This window comes from Schistocerca serialis, chromosome 3, assembly GCF_023864345.2.
Source record: "Schistocerca serialis cubense isolate TAMUIC-IGC-003099 chromosome 3, iqSchSeri2.2, whole genome shotgun sequence".
Taxonomy (NCBI): Eukaryota; Metazoa; Arthropoda; class Insecta; order Orthoptera; family Acrididae; genus Schistocerca; species Schistocerca serialis.
The window spans coordinates 439,112,797-439,131,970 of NC_064640.1; the positions used below are offsets into that span (position 1 = coordinate 439,112,797).

General features: G+C 38.2%; 1 protein-coding gene across 1 annotated transcript in view; it reads right to left on the reverse strand.

The window, feature by feature from the left end:
• The window catches only part of LOC126470328 (spectrin beta chain, non-erythrocytic 2), a 304,767-nt gene that overhangs the window by 55,479 nt on the left and 230,114 nt on the right, over window positions 1-19,174 (reverse strand). The window contains exons 45-55 of the mRNA XM_050098113.1: window positions 13,777-14,022; window positions 12,354-12,617; window positions 10,673-10,957; window positions 10,241-10,497; window positions 9,944-10,130; window positions 6,513-6,713; window positions 6,195-6,425; window positions 3,869-4,243; window positions 3,528-3,710; window positions 3,031-3,221; window positions 2,598-2,766 (exon numbers count right to left, since the gene is read on the reverse strand). Of these exons, the coding sequence (XP_049954070.1) occupies window positions 2,598-2,766; window positions 3,031-3,221; window positions 3,528-3,710; window positions 3,869-4,243; window positions 6,195-6,425; window positions 6,513-6,713; window positions 9,944-10,130; window positions 10,241-10,497; window positions 10,673-10,957; window positions 12,354-12,617; window positions 13,777-14,022 (2,589 nt within the window). The remainder of the gene's footprint in view (window positions 1-2,597; window positions 2,767-3,030; window positions 3,222-3,527; window positions 3,711-3,868; window positions 4,244-6,194; window positions 6,426-6,512; window positions 6,714-9,943; window positions 10,131-10,240; window positions 10,498-10,672; window positions 10,958-12,353; window positions 12,618-13,776; window positions 14,023-19,174) is intronic.

Here is a 19,174-nt window from a genome sequence, read left to right on the forward strand (position 1 = left end):
AGATTGCAGATATCTGGTGGGATACGATCCTGTAAAATGCGCATAGTCTCTTCAATAGGTACATTAGTGAAGAGAGACTTTATGTCAAAACTGACTGTAACGTCTGAGGGCATTATTCGCTATTCCCTAATCAGTTGTATGAAGTGTTGGGGGTTGGTTGGGGAAGGAGACCAGACAGCGTGGTCATCGGTCTCATCGGATTAGGGAAGGAAGTCGGCCGTGCCCTTTCAGAGGAACCATCCCGGCATTTGCCTGGAATGATTTAGGGAAATCACGGAAAACCTAAATCAGGATGGCCGGACGCGGGATTGAACCGTCGTCCTCCCGAATGCGAGTCCAGTGTCTAACCACTGCGCCACCTCGCTCAGTGTATGAAGTGTGAAGAGTCTTTCACGTAGGAGTCTGTTTGTCCCACAAGACAGTGTAACTTAGGTGCCAGATGTTTCGCAATGTAATACGTAGGTGAATCTATTCTGTTCACTATGGGCCTCAGCGGATAACCCTCCTCATGGAGCTTAGGTACTCCGTAGATTCCAGGAGGAACAGGCACCTTGGTGATTAGTCTCTTGGCTGTGTCAGGATCAATTCTCGAGTCTTTACGAGGGCCTTCGTATTTCTGCCTATCCTCGCCGTACTCTGTAAATGGGATCGCTTAGCAGTTCGTCCATCTTCTTCTCATATTCAGAAGTGTCCATCAGGACCGTAGTGTTTCCTTTGTCCGCATGTAGGACTACAATATCCTTGTTATTCCTGAGCTCCTTCATGGCCAGTCTTTCTTCACATGTGATATTGGCTCTGGGTGGTTTTGCTGTTTGTAAAATCTTACAGTTTCCTGCCTTATCTTTTCTGCTTCGACATGTGGTACTTGGTGGAGTGACGCCTCCACAGATTGAATGATCTCTTCTGTGGGAATCTTTGTGGGCGTAACTGCGAAGTTTAATCCTTTGGACAGAACTGACGTCGCTGCCTCACTGATGGTCTGTGTCGATATGTTAACCACAGTACGAGCTGTATCCAGACTTGTTTCCCGTTAGCTCCTCAAATTTCTTTTTCTGTCGACAGCTAACCAGGTCCTCCTCCATGCAGGCCTGTGTGGGTTATTCGGTTGATGTTATGCCAGTCCTTCGTTGATAACGTAGTTGACAGCCATAAATACATGCTGTACAGTTACCTGTTGTTGTAGTCTATGAAGCTCCAGAGGTGTTGTATCCTCTCCCTTAATAATGCATGGCTGGCCCGATAGTAAATGGTTCTTGCTCTTCTCGTATCGATTTGTGGTCGTACCCTGATGAATTTCGGAATGACATGAAGATCTTGGCCCTTTTAAGGAACGCCAAATCATTCAGTAGTTTCACCTTCTTCTTCCACAGCAGCTCCAGTTTTCATATGTGTTGGTAGATTTCCTACCCGTACAGGTCACTGATATAAGAACGTAGGCTTCCGCGGCTGGTGTCATAGTGATTAAAATTCTTCTGGGTATTATGCCACGTCATTGCTAAAAACTAACAACAATAATAATAAACTACAACCGAGATGTTTTGGCCGAATTGCAATGGCCTTCCTCAGGGCACGACTGGTTTAGCATGGGGATAGGTGCTTCTATTTATCACAGACTATCGATGTCTGACTAGCCAACCATATTGGAGGGCCAATTAAAAGTTTTACAACAGTGACGTCTTCACAATATCCTTTCTTTCAGGAGTGCTAGTTCTACAAGGTTTGCAGGAGAGCTTCTGTAAAGTTTGGAATGTAGGGGACAAGGTACTGGTGAAAGTAAAGCTGTGAGGATGGGGCGTGAGTCGTGCTTGGGTAGCTCAATTGGTAGAGCACTTGCCCGTGAAAGGCGAAGGTCCCGAGTTCGAGTCTCAATCTGGCACACAGTTTTAATCTGCCAGGAAGTTTCAACAGACACCTTACTTGATCCAGTGGCCATGCAAATACATTGCCAACAATTTTAATGATGTTAGCCACATTTGGGCACTGAAATAAATCAATGGTAGCAGGTGGTTCGAGTCCTGGTCTGGCACAAATTTTGACTTGTTGCCATTGATTTATCTCACCACCTAAAAGCAGTAAACATTGAAAAAAAACCATTGACAATGTATTAAATTTTTGCTGCTTCTAAAATCATTGGGAACGAACAATTATGTTTCCCAGGCTGGCTATACAAATCATGTTTTTCGAATTATTCGGTCTTATTATAATTGATGTCTGCACTATATTAGCAAAATTGATAATTCCAATAACAAGATCAGTATGTTGAATATCACTAGACAAATCCAACAGATACAAACACACAGTAGTTGTGCCCTTGAGAGTCTTGAGGTTCTTAGGTCTTTCCCTTTGAAGGGAATACACTGTTTTGAAATATAATGTCCATAAACTTCCTCTACATTCTAAGCACTCCATCTGGGTACTCCGTGTGCTGACCGCATGACACACACACACACACACACACACACATACACACACACACACACACACACACACACACACACACACACACACACACACACACACACACGACAGGGGGGAGAGGGGAAAGACGGAGGAGGGTAGGGGGATGGAGAGTGGGGGGAGAGAGACAGCTGCTTTACCTTCCTTATCAGATCATCCCCTTTATTGTAGAAATTTGTGAAAGAATCAGTTCGTGCAAGTATTTCTTGATTGTACTCCTCATGCCTGTTAATGAGGGCTTCAGCACCTGCCACATCTTGAGCCAGTTCTGGAGCTGTAAGCTTAGCAATCATCTCATTAATCCATGCCCTAAAAACAAAATTAAATGCATTAACAGTGTGTTATACTCTTTTATAATTTTTAATAAAATTATTAAGTTTGTTACCTAGGATATCATGAAGTATTACACTAAACTAATCTTAAAATTTATAATATTATACAATCAAAAATTGAATGAACGCTTCTGTATATCCAACTGAATGTTGCCTAAAACTGCCCTGAATATAGTAAAGCTTCCCCTATACTCAGTACTATGTAAATCTAAATATTATAGAAAATCTCAAATATATTTACATTAGATCTCGATATTCATCAAAGTAAGCCTGAAGTTCTGCTGCCTGGTGCAATTTGTCCTTCCTCTGAGCAGCCTTTTCCAGCAAGTCATTCCATGCCTCTAAGGTATCTTCATGTTTCACTTCAATGTGATCCCTGGCATCAGGGAACAAATCTGCAAGTCTGCTAGCTTCCTCGCCCACCATTTCAACCTAGAAATATTAGCACAAATATGGCATACCTCAGATAGAAATAATAATAATCAGCAGCAGCAGGTACTAATGATAGGCATATTGATGGACAGAAAGAAGGAGAGAGTAATGAGGAAGGGACAAAAGAGGAAGAAGGGGGGGGGGCAAAAAGATTAAAGAATTAATGGCTAGATTGAAGATGTGAGAGAGAGAACAGAGAAAGGCTGAGAGAGGAGTAAGGAAGGGGAGTAAAGAAAAGAGAGAGAGAGAGAGAGAGAGAGAGAGAGAGAGAGAGAGAGAGAGAGAGAGAGAGAGAGAGAGAGAGACCTGCTCTTTCACAGCTGCCAAATCCGTCTCAAATCCCTGATGCTTGCGAACCAGAACCTGGATGGTTTCAAGATCTTGCCCATAGCTTTCTGTTGATAAATTTGCTTCCTTTTCTTGGATCCATGCAATAGTTTCATCAGCAGTACGATCAAAAACATGTACTTGCTTTGCTCCAGCTAAGGCCTAAGAAAATAAAATTAATTTTCCATTATTTTAACATAAACATCAGTACTAATAATGAACATGAGATACTGTTGTTAACTTGTCATGCAATTTTTAAAGTGACCACATTTACTGTAGTTGTCTTATTAATTTAAAGATAATTAAATAATAGCAATTACCTCCTGACGTGCATGGGCCAGCTCCTTTAAGTCTTCCCACTGCTGCTGGGTGTCATCAAGTTTAACACGGATACGTTCTGCCTCTGCATTTTCCTCAGCGATAAGAGCTCTGCCAGTATCTAAGCAGGAAATAACACGATTTTCACTGGCAGCTAATCCAGAAAGGAAGGATTCAAAAGTCTGAATAAGTAGTTCAACGTGTTCCACATCACGACCATAATCCTCAGATGCAGCCAGAACTGTCTGGTCACCAATCCATTCTGAAACCTCATCAGCTTCACGAAGAAATCTGAAAAACTTCTGCGACTCTTGTAATCGCATCATACGCTGCTCACATAATTGTTGGAGCTCTTTGAACTGTGCTTCAATCTCGGCCTGTATAAACAAGAGGAAGAAGAAGAAGAAGAAAATTATTAGGGCACTTTGGTTCGGCTTTGCAGATCACACACATATATTCAGTTATACTCCAAAACATTACACAAGCAGGAGTTTCATTTGTGTCTAATTTTTATTTTTATAACATATGTAAGTAAATGTGCACATAGGGCATCATAATACAATTTCTATTGTTCTGTATCTACATTTATTGGATCTTTACCTTCCTGATGGGTGCTTTTAGTCTCTGTAGTGGGTATTCACACAGTAAACATTGTGGAAAATGTGAAATCCACAACAAAATGGCCCAAATGAATCCAAACCAGCAGCATCCTGTTTTGTCTGACCAGAAAGGTTAGCATTACATCAAGTTGGGTTACTGAAGAGTTGTCCAAACGTATACACAGAGGTAAGTGCCAGAATGCTTTGCAAGTATCGAAGGATGCAATATCTTAATGTGAGGGAATTCCAGTTGTAGAGAATTACTGATGTCCAGGGCATACTGTTACTTTTCAGTTCACACATACTGCTAGTACAATTATGCACTTTTGAGTCAGTGCTAGAGAGTTACACACAGGCCATGGAGTGTGACTACTGCACAGGATGTCAGGCACCTTGCCTATGTACCTGTAAGAACTGTAATATTCCACCTACAGTATTAACTTCACAGTGAAGCACTGCATGACTGTGGATTGTCTATGACAATGGTTTGACACTGCTCTGAGATGGACTGAATGCATGCCATTGCATCAGTTTCCATTGTCCAGAAACCTACACACATCTCCGACTGCAATGGACAGAAAAAGAAAACTGACACACTGAGTGACAAAATATAAAGCTTTCAAATGAATCTTGCTTCAGTTATCTTACAGTGGTGTCTGCAGGTGTACTGGAAGCTATTGTGGTGATCTCATTCAGCCATTTTGCATTGTTGAGCAGCAAAGTTGACAAAGCCAAATGTGAAGATTTGGGTTGCCATTAAGTAGAACATACGATCACGAGTCTTAAATACTCAGGGCAGTGCCCAAGGCACTGCCTATCTTCAGGTAACTCAACATGTCATATTTCTGTGGGACAATACCTGGCCACACATGACAAGGAATGCATGAGCTTTTGTTAAAGTATGACTATTGCTATTGTTTTCCTGCCTGAAAATTCACCTGCCATATTTTCCTATGAACATATCTGGAGGATTTGGTTGATTGATAACTTTGTCACTATGGTTACCACCAACTTAAGTGCTTCTTAGATTTGCACACATATTTTGTGGAGAGTTGGGGTGGTGAGGAGGGTGACAGGATTCCCCAGGAACATATCCAGAACCTTCGATTTCAAAACATGACATTTAGAGGCCCAGAATTCAGTGTGGTGTGAAAACCTCTCAGATTCAGTGAAGTAAAAAATCATTTACGGTTTTGTAATTCTCATAATTCGTGTATCATCATGTACATAATCTATGACATCAAGCTATGTGTATTCCAGTATCATGTAGTACCTTTCTGGACATTATTTTCAAAAACCAGACAATTGAAAGTGGGGGGAGGGGGAGAGAGAGAGAGAAAGAGAGAGAGAGAGAGAGAACAAAGTGATCCTACATGGGTTCCATTTTTACTGATCGACACAACCCTAAAAAATACTGTTATACATGTTTAAGAATCAATAGTGAAACTCAGATGGGGATTTAACAAAACCCATTACTATATAAGAAATTGTCCTACAAACCAGAAATTTAATGTAATGGCAACAGTAATACTTCAGTTCATATGCAGTTACGTAAATGTACAACAGGATGCAAAGAAGTACTTGCTGAAGATGGGGAAAAAAATCAGCATTAAATGCAATATACACAATTAGGGCTACTGAAATAAAATGTCTAGGTTCAGCAATATTCACACACGTACATGTAACTACCCCTCCCCAGAGAAGAGGGGTTTAAGGCACTAGTACTTACTTGTTTTTCCTTGATATTCTGACTATCAAAGTGTCCCCTTTCTACTAATCCTTTTGCTAATTTAGAAAGACGTATAATATTGTTTTCAAATGACTTAAGATCACGTTCAAGACCTTCCAGCTTCTTCATCAGCGACTGCACTGAATCCTCGTCTTTTCCAGAATCTGTAGATGTTGCAAAGGGTTTCTTTTCTCTAAGCCATGTTTCTGCCTCATTAGCCTCTGCATAAAACTGAAAACAAAGTTACAATATGTCAGGTAATGTACTTTTCCTTCTCTAGGTTTACAGTGTTATTCAGATTGCTGCAATAGTATATACCATTTGCGATTCAACTGCATCCAATAGTCTCAGTCTTCTCACACTTGCCAAATCTCTCAAATGAGCAAACCGTTCAACAAGTTCTGAGCTGCAGTTCTCTATTCTTGCTGAGGCAAAGTGGCCACTGCGAATCATTTGTTGTGCTCTACTGGAAAGACTAGCAACAACAGGCTCTCTTGTTGCAAGTTCAGCCTCCAGTGCCTATAAAAACAAAAACAAATGAAAATACTCTAAACTATTTATCCAAGATCAGATTTAATTGAAACTATCATCTAACAGTCACACAACAGTAAAAATACTTTCCTTCATTTGGCAGCAGTAATCAAATGTATACCTCTTGCATTTGTGATTGGCAATTTATGTGGGTTCAACATTTACATGAATTTTTGGGTCCATTCATAACATATCAGTTAGAGTTGGAAGTTTATGCTATGTATCATCATAAGCCACCTCTTGCATTCATAACATATCAGTTAGAGTTGGAAGTTTATGCTATGTATCATCATAAGCCACCTCTTGCAGGTCATCATCTGATGATAACACAACAGCCATAGATTGTTGCAAGCATCTGTTTCACCATTAAACCACCCTCTCTGGCCCCCATGCATTGTTACAGCCACAATTCAGCAACCAAGTGTGTTATCAAAATCCGGTATGCCATTTCAGCATTATGAGAGTGTGTCTGTAACACCTGTGGCAGGCAGTGTGGATACATGAACACTACGTCAGGGTGCATACACATGTGCACCCTGCCAGTGAAGGGCAATGAATCTGTGACCATTGTGAAGCAGGCCACTGTCATGTGGTTTAGAGCAGCATTGTCCCTTAATACCCATAAGCTGGTGCAGCCATCAACATCAGTCAGCATCGTCCAATTGAATAACTTGCCATACATTTCTGCACCTAACACAAATAGAGCTGAGTGTTAAAAAAGAATGCTATTGGCCATCGACCATTTAGCGACTTCTGTCACCAGACACCGCCAGCTGGATTCCAGTTCATGTATTGGATTACACTGCCTGCCAAGAAAGAATGCTCCGCTCTTTGCCACACTATGCTGCCTAAAGATCGGATCAGGATCCTGACAGCAGATAGCATACAGCCAAGGAACGAGAGTTCACTGGAGCAAACTTCAGCCCCCACCCCCTGCCTGCTGGACATGGGTCTGGAGTATGGCTGTACTCTGTACAAGAGTCCCAACTAGTGAAAGGGCACATTCAGGATGAGAAGGTTGAAATAGCCACCCTGACAAGTCCACACCTGATTCTCCATACTCCAATTGGGTTAACACTACATAATGCTGCCAATATAATTAAAAGTGTAACTATGATGCTGCCATCCATGGAGTTTAAATATGAATATTCACATGTGATTTTAAATATGTTTATCTGTGTTTGTGAGTGAATAAGTATTTCAAGCCAATGTAATTAACACGTGCCAATACTTCTCCTCCATACCAAGGATATTGTGTTGGCCTAATTAGTTAAGACTTAATGGTAACTCTCTTTAAGGTAGAACTCAGTCTATTACCTGTATCGACTCATGTTCAAGTCATATGATATGTCTGGTCACAGGCCAGGCAAATAACAAACATTTCCTGGAGGGTTCAAAATCTAGAAACTACAAAATTGTCTTAATATCTCAGATATGGTCCTGTATGAGTTTCCTCTCTTCTAAACAGTTAAAATTCATCTGTGGTCATTTTATTGTGATCCTGAAAGTAGTCATGTCTGCCTATGAATGGCTCCTCAATAACCTCCTCAAGGAGGCATGTCACAGAGTTTATGCTATGTGGTTTTAGAGATTACTTGATGTATACAACTTTGCATACAGTTTTTCAGAATAAATTACATTAGTTTTCGGAAAATAAGGGATTCGTACAACTTTCTCTGTCAGTGTTGTATAAAAGGGCAGTCCATTGTTGAAGTTGTCATTTGTACTTGGGTGAATCATGTGAAAATGTTTCTGATGTGATTATGGCAGCACAATGGGAAGTAACACGTTCTGAATGCGGAATGGTAGTTGAAGCTAGATGCATGGGTCACTTAGTTTTGGACATTGTTAGGAAATTCAATATTCTGAGCTCCACACTGTTGGTTCAAATGGCTCTGAGCACTATGGGACTTAATATCTGAGGTCATCAGTCCCCTAGAACTTAGAACTACTTAAACCTAACTAATCTAAGGACAGCACACACATCCATGCCTGAGGCAGGATTCAAACCTGCGAGCATAGCAGTCGCGTGGTTCCAGGCTGAAGCACCTAGAAACGCTCTGCCACCGTAGCCGGCTGCTTCACACTGTCAAGAGTGTGCAAAGAACATCAAATTTCAGGCATTACCTCTAGCCATGGACAACACAGTGGTTGAGACCTTCACTTAACGACGGAGAGCAGTGGTGTTTGCGTAAAGCCATCAGTGTCAACAAACAGGTGACACAGTGTGAAATAAGCAGCAGACAACCGACGTGTGGCTTTGCTAACAACATGACACTGCCTGCAGTGCCTCTCCTAGGCTCGTAAATATATCAGATGAATCCTATATGACTGGAAAACTGTGGCCTGGTCACATGAGGCCTGATTTCAGTTGGTAAGAGCTGATGGTAGGGCTCACATGTGGTGCAAAGCCCATGATGCCATGGATGCATGTTCTCAACAAGGCACTGAGCAAGCTGAAGGTGGCTCCATAAAGGTGTGGGCTGTGTTTAACAATTCAAGTGAATGATTTGGCTACCCAAATTGCCCAAAATGAACCCCACTGAACATTTATGGACATAATCAAGAGATCAGCTTGTGCAAAACATCCTGCACAAGCAACACTTTCGCAGTAATGGACAGCTGTAGAGGTAGCATGGCTCAATATTTCTACAGGCGACTTGCAATGAGTTTTTGAGTCCATGCCACATCGAGCTGCTGCACTACACTGGGAAAAAGGTGGTCCAACACAATATAGGAGGTATCCCATGAATTTTGTCATCTGGGTGCAAATACTTTGTATTCTGCATTTGGTAGTGCTCCAGAATCTAAGAACACACTGAGAGAATGTTCCAAGCCATTGTAATTAAAGAAAAGAAGGATTTTACTTTATTTTCAAATTCTAGGACTGCATTTCAAAATTACTTTGCATTACAACAGTAAAAAAGCACAACAGGCGTTTTATACCAAATTCATATAACCATAACCATTTTAAAGATAATGAAGAACCAACAGAGGACTAGCCTAATCAAAAACTTGTTCAGGTAGAGCCACATCTTCCCTGTTGCTATCTTTAATTGTGCCAAATATCCGTAACTGGTGTTTGATATGAGTCTCAATAGATTGCAAAGGCCATCAGAAACATAGATTAAAATGAATATAAAGGTCACTTTTATGTAAGTGCACTTGCAGAAAATAAAAAACTTTCATATCAGTCCTAAGTACTGCAAATGTCTCACCTGATGCTTTTTCTGAAGGCTTTGAACTGCTATCAGACTGTTTCCCAAATCCGTAGATGCAGCCAATGGCTCTTTTTCTGCTATCCATTGCAGTTCATCTTCTGTATCTCTTAGGAATTGCTGCAGGAGTAACGCATCTTCCAAATTCTCTCTCCTTATTTGCATTGGCTCTTGAAGGGAATGATACCTAGACATCATGATATTTCCTTGTTAATTTTCATTGTCATAAATAAGAACAAAAGCAAAACCTGAATAATAGCCCCCAATATATTATAACAAATAATTTGCAAAATTTACCTCTTAATAACAGCAGTTGCATGTTCTTGGATTTCATCACACATGAAATGGTTGGAGCGTTTAAAAGCAGCAGCCTGATCCTTCACTTGTTCCACTGTCTCAGCATGGCTATGCACATCATTCTCCAACAGTGAATGTCTCTTTAATAGATGAGTGACACTTGCCAAGTCTCTTCCATGGTCCTCTGATTGTAGCTGCAATTCAACTTCATCCATCCAAGTGTCTAATTCATCTAAAGTGCGGCCAAACAATAAAGCCTGTAAAAGAGAAAGAAGTATTCTAAAAATGCACTAGTATAAATATGAGGAAAGTGCAAATGAAGGTAAAAGGAATTACCTTTTGATATTTTTTCAACTTATTACAATAACAATACATGACTAAGATCCAACTGTCACGCAGTTTGTAATCAGACTTGAAATTTTTTAAGATTACCTGGTAGGCATCATTCAGTCTCTCCCTCTTGAGGTGTGACTTTTCTTGCAGCTGCCTCCATGCAGTATCTAACTCATCAAGTCTGGTTCTAATCTCCATGCTTGCAAAGTGCCCTGCACCAATTAGTGTCTCTCCTTCGTCAGACACAGCAGCTACACGACCACGATTTGCAGAGAGCTCAGACTCAAAGGCTGCATGTTTCTGTATCTTGCTCTGAAGATTTGACTGATCACGGTAGTTTTCATCACTAGCTGTTTGCATTTTCTGATGGATCCACCCTTCCACCTGAGAAAGAAGGTGAAAAAAATATTATGGAAAATTTGTCTGGATCCAACACATTAAAAGCACTGTCAGTATCTGTCTCAGTTATGGTATAAGATCAGATAAATAAAGTGTTAAGAAAATTTGCTCGATTGTTGTCTGTGTTATAATGCAATAAAAGGTTAAAGCAATAATTACCATGTAGTCCTGATCATTTGGTAGTTAGTGTCCTAACAAACTATTCAAAGAATGCATAGACTATGCACCAGACATAACAAAATGTTAAAGTCATTATTTTACAGAGATATAGTGACCCTTTGTCAAACGGAAGATTTAAAACATGAATACTGCAATTGCTCTGACTACAACAATTAGTGCATTTCAAGTTTTATATATATTGCTCTTTTAAGTGGTCATATTGCCAGCATTAAGTTCAAATGAATTGGCTTCAATTTCACGCCATCATAAAATTTTATGTTTTGAGTGGTTTACTTGCTATCACAAATTCATTTAAAATTTCCTTCATTTTCAATGTTTTAAATATGGACAAATGAATCCAAACTTCTCTTGAATGTAATCCAGCTGAAGGATATCACAAAACAATAATCACGTATGAAAACATTGAGAAACTGCCCGGTTGGGTGATAAGTGAGTAATGGTGAATAAAACAGATAACACTAAAAGGAGTATTGTAAGAAATAGTACGGTACATCTTGCATTGACAATTAATTGCGAGAAATGTTGGGGCAACATGTTCATCACAACTGTTGATGTTACCCAATAGAAAAAATTAAAATGGGAGTTCTGAGCAATATTTGAAGCATTTTACAAAGAATGTAAATGACACTTTTTGCCAGTTTGTTACTGTTATAGAGATGTGTTCATCACTTCACAATATAAATGATACTGCTATCATGGCAGTGGCCCTGAACCAACAAAGATGAAGTCCACTTCACCAGATGGAATGATTATGGTCAACGATTTTTGGATCGCAAATAGTACCTTACTGACAACATTTTGAAGACCAAAACAACTGGTGAAAACTTCAAAAGTCTTCTGTACTAATTGAAATATAAAATACAGAGGAGTGGGCCTAAGACTACAAAAGGATACACATTTTATCAAAACAATGAGAGGTGCTTCAATAACAGGATAGCCATAGTGATTGAAATTATGGATTTTTGGATCCATCACCTCATTCCCCTGATTTTGTCCCTCTGATTTCCACCATTTCCTTCATATGTATCAGTCACTATTTATGTATCCATCCTCTGCTCCTGAGTGATTACCTTCTGTTACCCATTGTTTTTATTCCACATAGAATTTTCCAATGTTGTATGAATATCAAGAAGTAAATACGAAAGGAATAGAAAGAAAATTTAAACAGAAACAACTCAGATGCTGAATTTATTAATATTACCTCATACATATTGCGAAGAAACTGTTGCAGTTGTCGAGATTCCTGGAGTCTGCATCGCCTGTTTGCAGCGCTTTCCCTGAGTCGATTCCAGCGTGTACACACAGCGCCAAGACGTTGCGAAACACCTGCACTATCATAGTGGTGTTCAGCAACTAGTTCATGTGCAAACCGCTCTAGTTCTTCAACACGGCCTGCTTGTGCTGCTAGCGTCTTTTCAAATGCTTCGTGTTTTCGCAACAGAGCTTCTACACTGGTCAGAGAATCCTGGAAGAAAACATTGTTTATATACACACAAAAAGGAAACTGGGATTCCCCTTGTTATATAGAATAAAAATAAATAAATACAGAAAATAAAAAGTTTCTAGGCGTTAAAGAATTTTTCACATTTCCTGAGCCACTGGATGGACCAATAATCGAATAATAATTCTGTCTTGTTAGAACTAATACAGTCTACTGTAAAAATGCATTTCACTTTTTCCCTTATATGTTCATAGTTCAATCTATAATGTAAGTTACATGTAACACTAACAAATGTAACAACCAATAGGCTGTATCAAGTGTGACTTACGAACATGAGTGTAACCTAATGTTATGGCTAGATATAATACAAAGTGTATGAGTGCTCAGCTGCATAATTCATTGGACTCCAGAGTACTTTGAATTAGTTTCAACTTGCTGGTAAAGATAAGGACAGAATGTTTAGATGGTTGCCCACTTCCCACTGACATATATTATTCACAACTCATTAAACATCACACTTTATTTTCTTTATTGGAAATACTACCAGATGTTTGTCTTAGCTATATTGCTGTGATGACATCTATAATTTTTTTTCCTGTCTAAAAGCCAACTTCCAGTTTGCTTTACATTTTCTAAGATACTTTCAATTCTTTGTTGCTACGATTTTCAAATATTACACAAGACTGATGTCTACTACTAATACTCATTTTATATTTAATCAGTTTATATCACAAATACCTTATGATTAATTTAAAAGTAATTTATGTTTGTAGAGCGTAACTGTAATGTGACAAACCGCATACCTGTATTTTTGTATCAGCAAGGCAACAGTATAAGTAATGACTCAAAATTTATTATATATACAAACAAAAGGGAATGAATGGGGTCAAGCAGAAAATTTACAGAAGACTGTCAAGTAACATGGCCCTACAAAGAGAGACACGGAGGAAGAACATACTCAGAGCTTCAAAACAAACCACAGCCGGTCCATGTAGTATTGCCACCTATTATCTTCACAAAAATTATAACAAATTATTTTGTAGCCTGCAACCTCCATCTAGTGTCATGTTTATTCATGCCTTGAACTCATGAATGACACATCTTTATTCCTATCATAGTCCACATCTTTACATAATTTATAACAATTCTCAAATGTTCAATTCATTACATACTACTTTCTTACCCCCAAGTCGTCATTGTTTAGGAATGCCTCTTTTGTGGCCAACCAGCTGTCCACTTGATCAGCCTGAGCACGGAACTGCTGCAGTTCAAGTGCCTGGTTCAGTTTCTGACGTCTGTCATCCCAAGCAGCTCCAAGAGTCCGACGTAATTCTTCCAGGTGTGCTAAACTATTCTCAACATCTGCTCCCAATGCTATGCCACTCTCTTTCAAAGCACGGAATGTTTCTTGGCGGCCATCTATTTCTGCCTGCAAAGTTAATAAAATGTGATCAGTGTCATTTAAATGGATGACTATCAACTCAAGAAAACAAAAGCAACGACTCTCACAGTATACATTTGAGTAGAGTAACAGTTACATGTGTGTGTTTTATCTCGTGGACAAATTCCTTAGTGTCAACTCAACTACATGCAGAGCGGCTAGCAGATTCACCAGATATCCTATTACTGTCATTAATGGTTGAACCACTGTTTCTTTGTTAGAGGCCTTTGTTAGGCTGGCAAGGGCGATGGCACCATACAGCATTGCTGGTTGTATGGTGAAGATCCAGGAAGGAGGATGTGAGCTGCTGTGGCAACAGTAAGTGTAAAATTCTTTGAGTGTTTATTATCCATAAATATCAAAGCAACAAATAGTGATATCTCTGTTGCACTACAACCATGAATGTCAATGTATTGAAATGTGAGGTCTAAAAGTTTCAACCTTAGTGAGACTAAGTCATATTGCTTTCAGATTTAACTAATTGTTTGTTTAATCACTGATTGAATTTTTTTTTTTAAATGATTAAGATGAAATATAGAAGGACAAACATCCCCCCACAAGATGTGGAAAAAACTGTAAATTGAATAGTCACGCTGACATAAACAAAGATGTTTTCTTAGTGTCATATTAAATAAGTAATATTTGTTTCTCAATAATAATGTTGCACATACTGACCTAGTCCATTCCCAAAATGTTACATTTGTTTACTGTGGAAAACAGTTTTCTACCAGTTGCAATTCTGGTATGATGTATAAATTTATGGTGCTAATTACTTTTCCATGGTTACCACTTGTATGGAGAACTGACTGGAGGGATTGCAAGATGAAGTATTAGATGCATGGCTGCTACTTACTGTCAGTGCCAAGCTGAGCAGAGGTTCACACATGGCAGATAGGCACTGTATGGCTTGTTGAAAATAGCTACTAACAGAAGTAATTTCATGTTGTGGATTTAACTCACAGCACACAGCTGGCTCCATGTGTTTTTGTACCATGGCTTCCAAGTGAAGTTCAGGGAAATGAGATGCACTAGCAGAAAGAGTCCTGTGCATTGAATGTGATGAGACTCTCAACAAATCTGTATGTCTAAGTTTAACACCATAGTTCAGAAATGCTTTATGTAATGGTTGTTTAGAATAAAATTCATCAGAGCTCATAAGTTTAAGCTACAAAAATGATGGACACACCAAATTAAAGAGTTCGGCAAGGCACATCTAGGCATTTACATGATGCATTTTATATACATTAATTAAAAATGAATTATTGTTGAATACAATACAGTCACACTTAACAGTTACGAAGCTAGTGCTTGTGAACATTTAGAAACACGCTATACCTCAGTGTATTTAGGATAGTGATTTTAATTTATTTATTTATATTTTTACCAGTAATTAATCAATGTATCAGTTAATTGGCTGTCATTTGAATTTGATTAGTATTAAATAAAAAAACTACACCAGTGAAAATAGGAAACTGTTCCCCTTGAAGATGAATTCCATATTTTAGGTAAAATCTACTTAGTTATAAAAATAGCAATGTAGCTTATTAGTTTTTCCAATATAAAAGGACAATTGCTACTCACTATATAGCAGAGATGCTGAGTCACAGATAGGTACAAATCTGCAACTCAGCATCTGCACTATATGGTGAGTAACAACTAGTATTATTACATTCCATCCTGAATTTTCCACTGCTTTATTAGTTTTTCCTTAATATTAGCTAAACAAATTTGTATTAAGACCTTCTTAATCAACACTCCAAAGCAATTCTGTCAATATAAATGAATAACAGGTCACAAAAAGATTATAGGAGTTGGATGTGTGGACCAGTATCTAATGCTGTGGTCCATTCAATGCAATGTCTACATCATTCTCCATGGCATTTCAGCTGCTCAGCTATCAAGTGTGAGTTGTGTCCATTTTAGTGCATCCAGCAGCTGTTGTAATTTCACATGCAGTTGAACTTAAAAATACATTTTGTGGATTTGGCAATTTGATTTGATGCTAGCATCGTGGGTTTACAAAAATTGATTGTGGTCTGTGCAGCAGAGCTGGGCTTAGCCAAAGTTTAGATGAGTAAGAGCTACTGCCAAGACATAGAATTACTCAGTGGATGGTTTAATATGTTCACTTTGGAGTGAGCATTTGGTTGGTTTGAAGTACTGCACACTATGGACACCTTGGTTTCTAGGCTTTGACCACTGTTAAACTTGTCTTTGATGTGAACTGTATTGGAAGTAATCCCATAATAAATGCATTAAAGTTCTCATTGTTAGTAAGTAGTTAGCTACTTAATTGAAGTGTGTTAGTTTATAATATATGTAAACACGATTATCTTTAACATTAACAAATATTTATTTATTTATTATTTTTTTTTTTTTTTTTTTTTTTTACAGTCCTACTCATGCAACTACATTATAAAGCTTTTTAACACACTACCACCTTTTAGATAAAATCTGTCTTCAGACCTGAAGAAGTTGTAAAGAAGAAAAGATTTTAGTTTAGATTTAAATTTTGCTTTGCTAGGTGTCAGAAATTTTATGTTCTTCAGCAAATGATCCAAACATTTTGTTGCTACATAATGGAATCCTTTTTGACTCAGTTATAACTTTAATGAAGGTGTAATAAAAGTCACTCTTAGTTTCTAGTGTTGTAGGTATGGAAACCACCATTCTTCTCAAACTGTGATGGATTACTTATGACAAATTCCATCAGCAAATACCTTGATGAGGTAACTAAAAGGTGACTGGATGAATACCAAATAATATTCTTACAGCCAGCTTTTGTGCAATCAATATTTTCTTTCTAAATGAGGAAATACCCCAGAAAATTATTCCATAAAACATTATTGAATGGAAATATGCAAAATACACTAGCAGGCTCATTTGTCTGATTCCAACATCAACAGTTATACAAAAAACAAAAGTATGTGAACTGAAATGTTTGAACAGTTCAGTAATAGGCTTATTTCAGTTTTCATCAATAAGCACACCAAAAATATGGACTATGCTACCACATTTCCTAACTAATGTTCATGTGCAGTATTAATTGTCAATGTGACTATTTGTCATATAGAACTAAATATGGTGTGTATTTTCTCAAATTTTAGGGTGAGTCCATTTTCAGAAAACCATTTAATCACCCTTTGAAAATATCATTAAAAATTTCTTGTGTGTAGGTCTTTTTAATGAGATTTATTACAACACTAGTATTGTCTGAAGAAAGAACAAATTCTGTATGATTAATGCTAAATGGAAGGTCATTCACATATATCAGCAATAGGAAGGTTTTTGATTTTCCTGCAGTAACTAAACTTTTCCTCCTTCCAACATTGTTTGGATTATACAGCAAAGCTTTTTGTGTTGTGTTCATTCATTATGATTCAAATCAGTTGTTTGTAAAGCCAAGTTTTTCTATGAGAGTAACATGATCTACACAACCAGACAACTTGTAAAGTTCACAAAAATAACGACTGGTGATATTTTATTATTTAAGGCTTGTAGCACTTGGTGAGTGAATGAATAAATAAATAACAATCTCAGTTGAGCAACCCTTCTGGAATTTAAACTGTGACATGCTTACTAAATTGTTTCTACTCAAATGTGAGACTACTATTAAGTACATTAATTTTTTGAATATCTTGAAAAAACGGACATCAATAAGGGAACTGGACAACAATAATAATTAAAGTTTTCTTGTCATCTTTCTTATTAAGAGATTTAACAATGGTATGGCTACTCATAAAAATTCCATTTCTGAGTGTTGCATTACACACGTCACTTACGGATATTACGAGTACTTACAAGTTAGAAAAACTCTTCAGGATTCTGTTTCAAATTTCATCACCACCACAGGAGCTACTGATTCTTAGAACTTTTCTAATTTGATTAATTTCAGTGAAGGACACTGGTGCTACTCCTAACTGCTAAAAGTTTTGTGTAAAAATGAACCATTTAATCCTATTTTTGATGCTACATTTAGAAAGTCACTGCAAAAAAATATTCACAACTTGCAAAATATCAGTCACAACATTGTCATTTAGTTTACCTGTTACTGTATCTTCCACACTCACTAGTTGTCCTGTCACTTGTTTCACTGTAACCCATGCTCTTAATCTTATTATCTGCTTTATTAATTTCTGCATGATACACTCATTTCTGGACTTAACTGCCATTTCTTAAAATATAACAGTAATTTTTGTAGAATGCAAATAATTTCAGAAATTGACTTGTTTTGGTCTTATTGAATACATTTAATTTTACAGTAGCATCTCTTTCCACATACACTACCCAATGAAAAGTATCTGGACACCTCTGTGTAATGTGGAATTGACCACTAGCTGCACAAGATGTGGACCCACCAGTATAAAATGAAGTAGGGAACATTGTGTTGCTAGCAGAGAAGCAGTTACAGCAGAATGAATTGGCCACAAGAGCTCAGCTACTTAAAATGTGGACTACTCGTTGGATGTTACCTGAATCACAAATCTATCATGGTTATTTCAGCCCATCTAAAACTGTCCATGTTGACTGTTGGTGATGTGACTGAAGTGTAAATGCAGAACAACGACCACAACTAAACCAAGACCAGGAAGACCTCATGTATTGGTGGACAGGGACCGTTGAGCACTGTGGAGGGTGGTTGTAAAAAAAATTGCGTTAAATCAGCAGATGTTATCACTCATGACCTCCACAGAGCTACTAGCAGATCATATACCACAATGAATGTGTATAGGGAGTTAAGAGACTGAGGTAAAATAGTAAGCACCTCCTCATAAGCCACACATTTCTGTAGTCAATGGTAAGTGACATTAGAAATGGTGTAAAGAGAGAGACTACTGGACAGTGGATGACTGGAAACAGTTCAGAGATGACAATTGTTCATATCAGAATGATCAGGCACTGCCATAATGCACTATCTGTGAGGCAGTACTAGTGGAAAATAACATTCCTGCAATGGACTGGCTTGCCCAGAGTCCCTATCTGAATCTAATGGAACACGTTTGGAATACGTTTGAACATCAACTTCATTTAAGACTCCTACATCAATACCTTCTCTGTTTTCATCCCTTGAGGAAGAACAGGCTGCCATTCCCCCACAGATATTCACTGAAGACTTCATAATCTACAACTCCATGGGAGA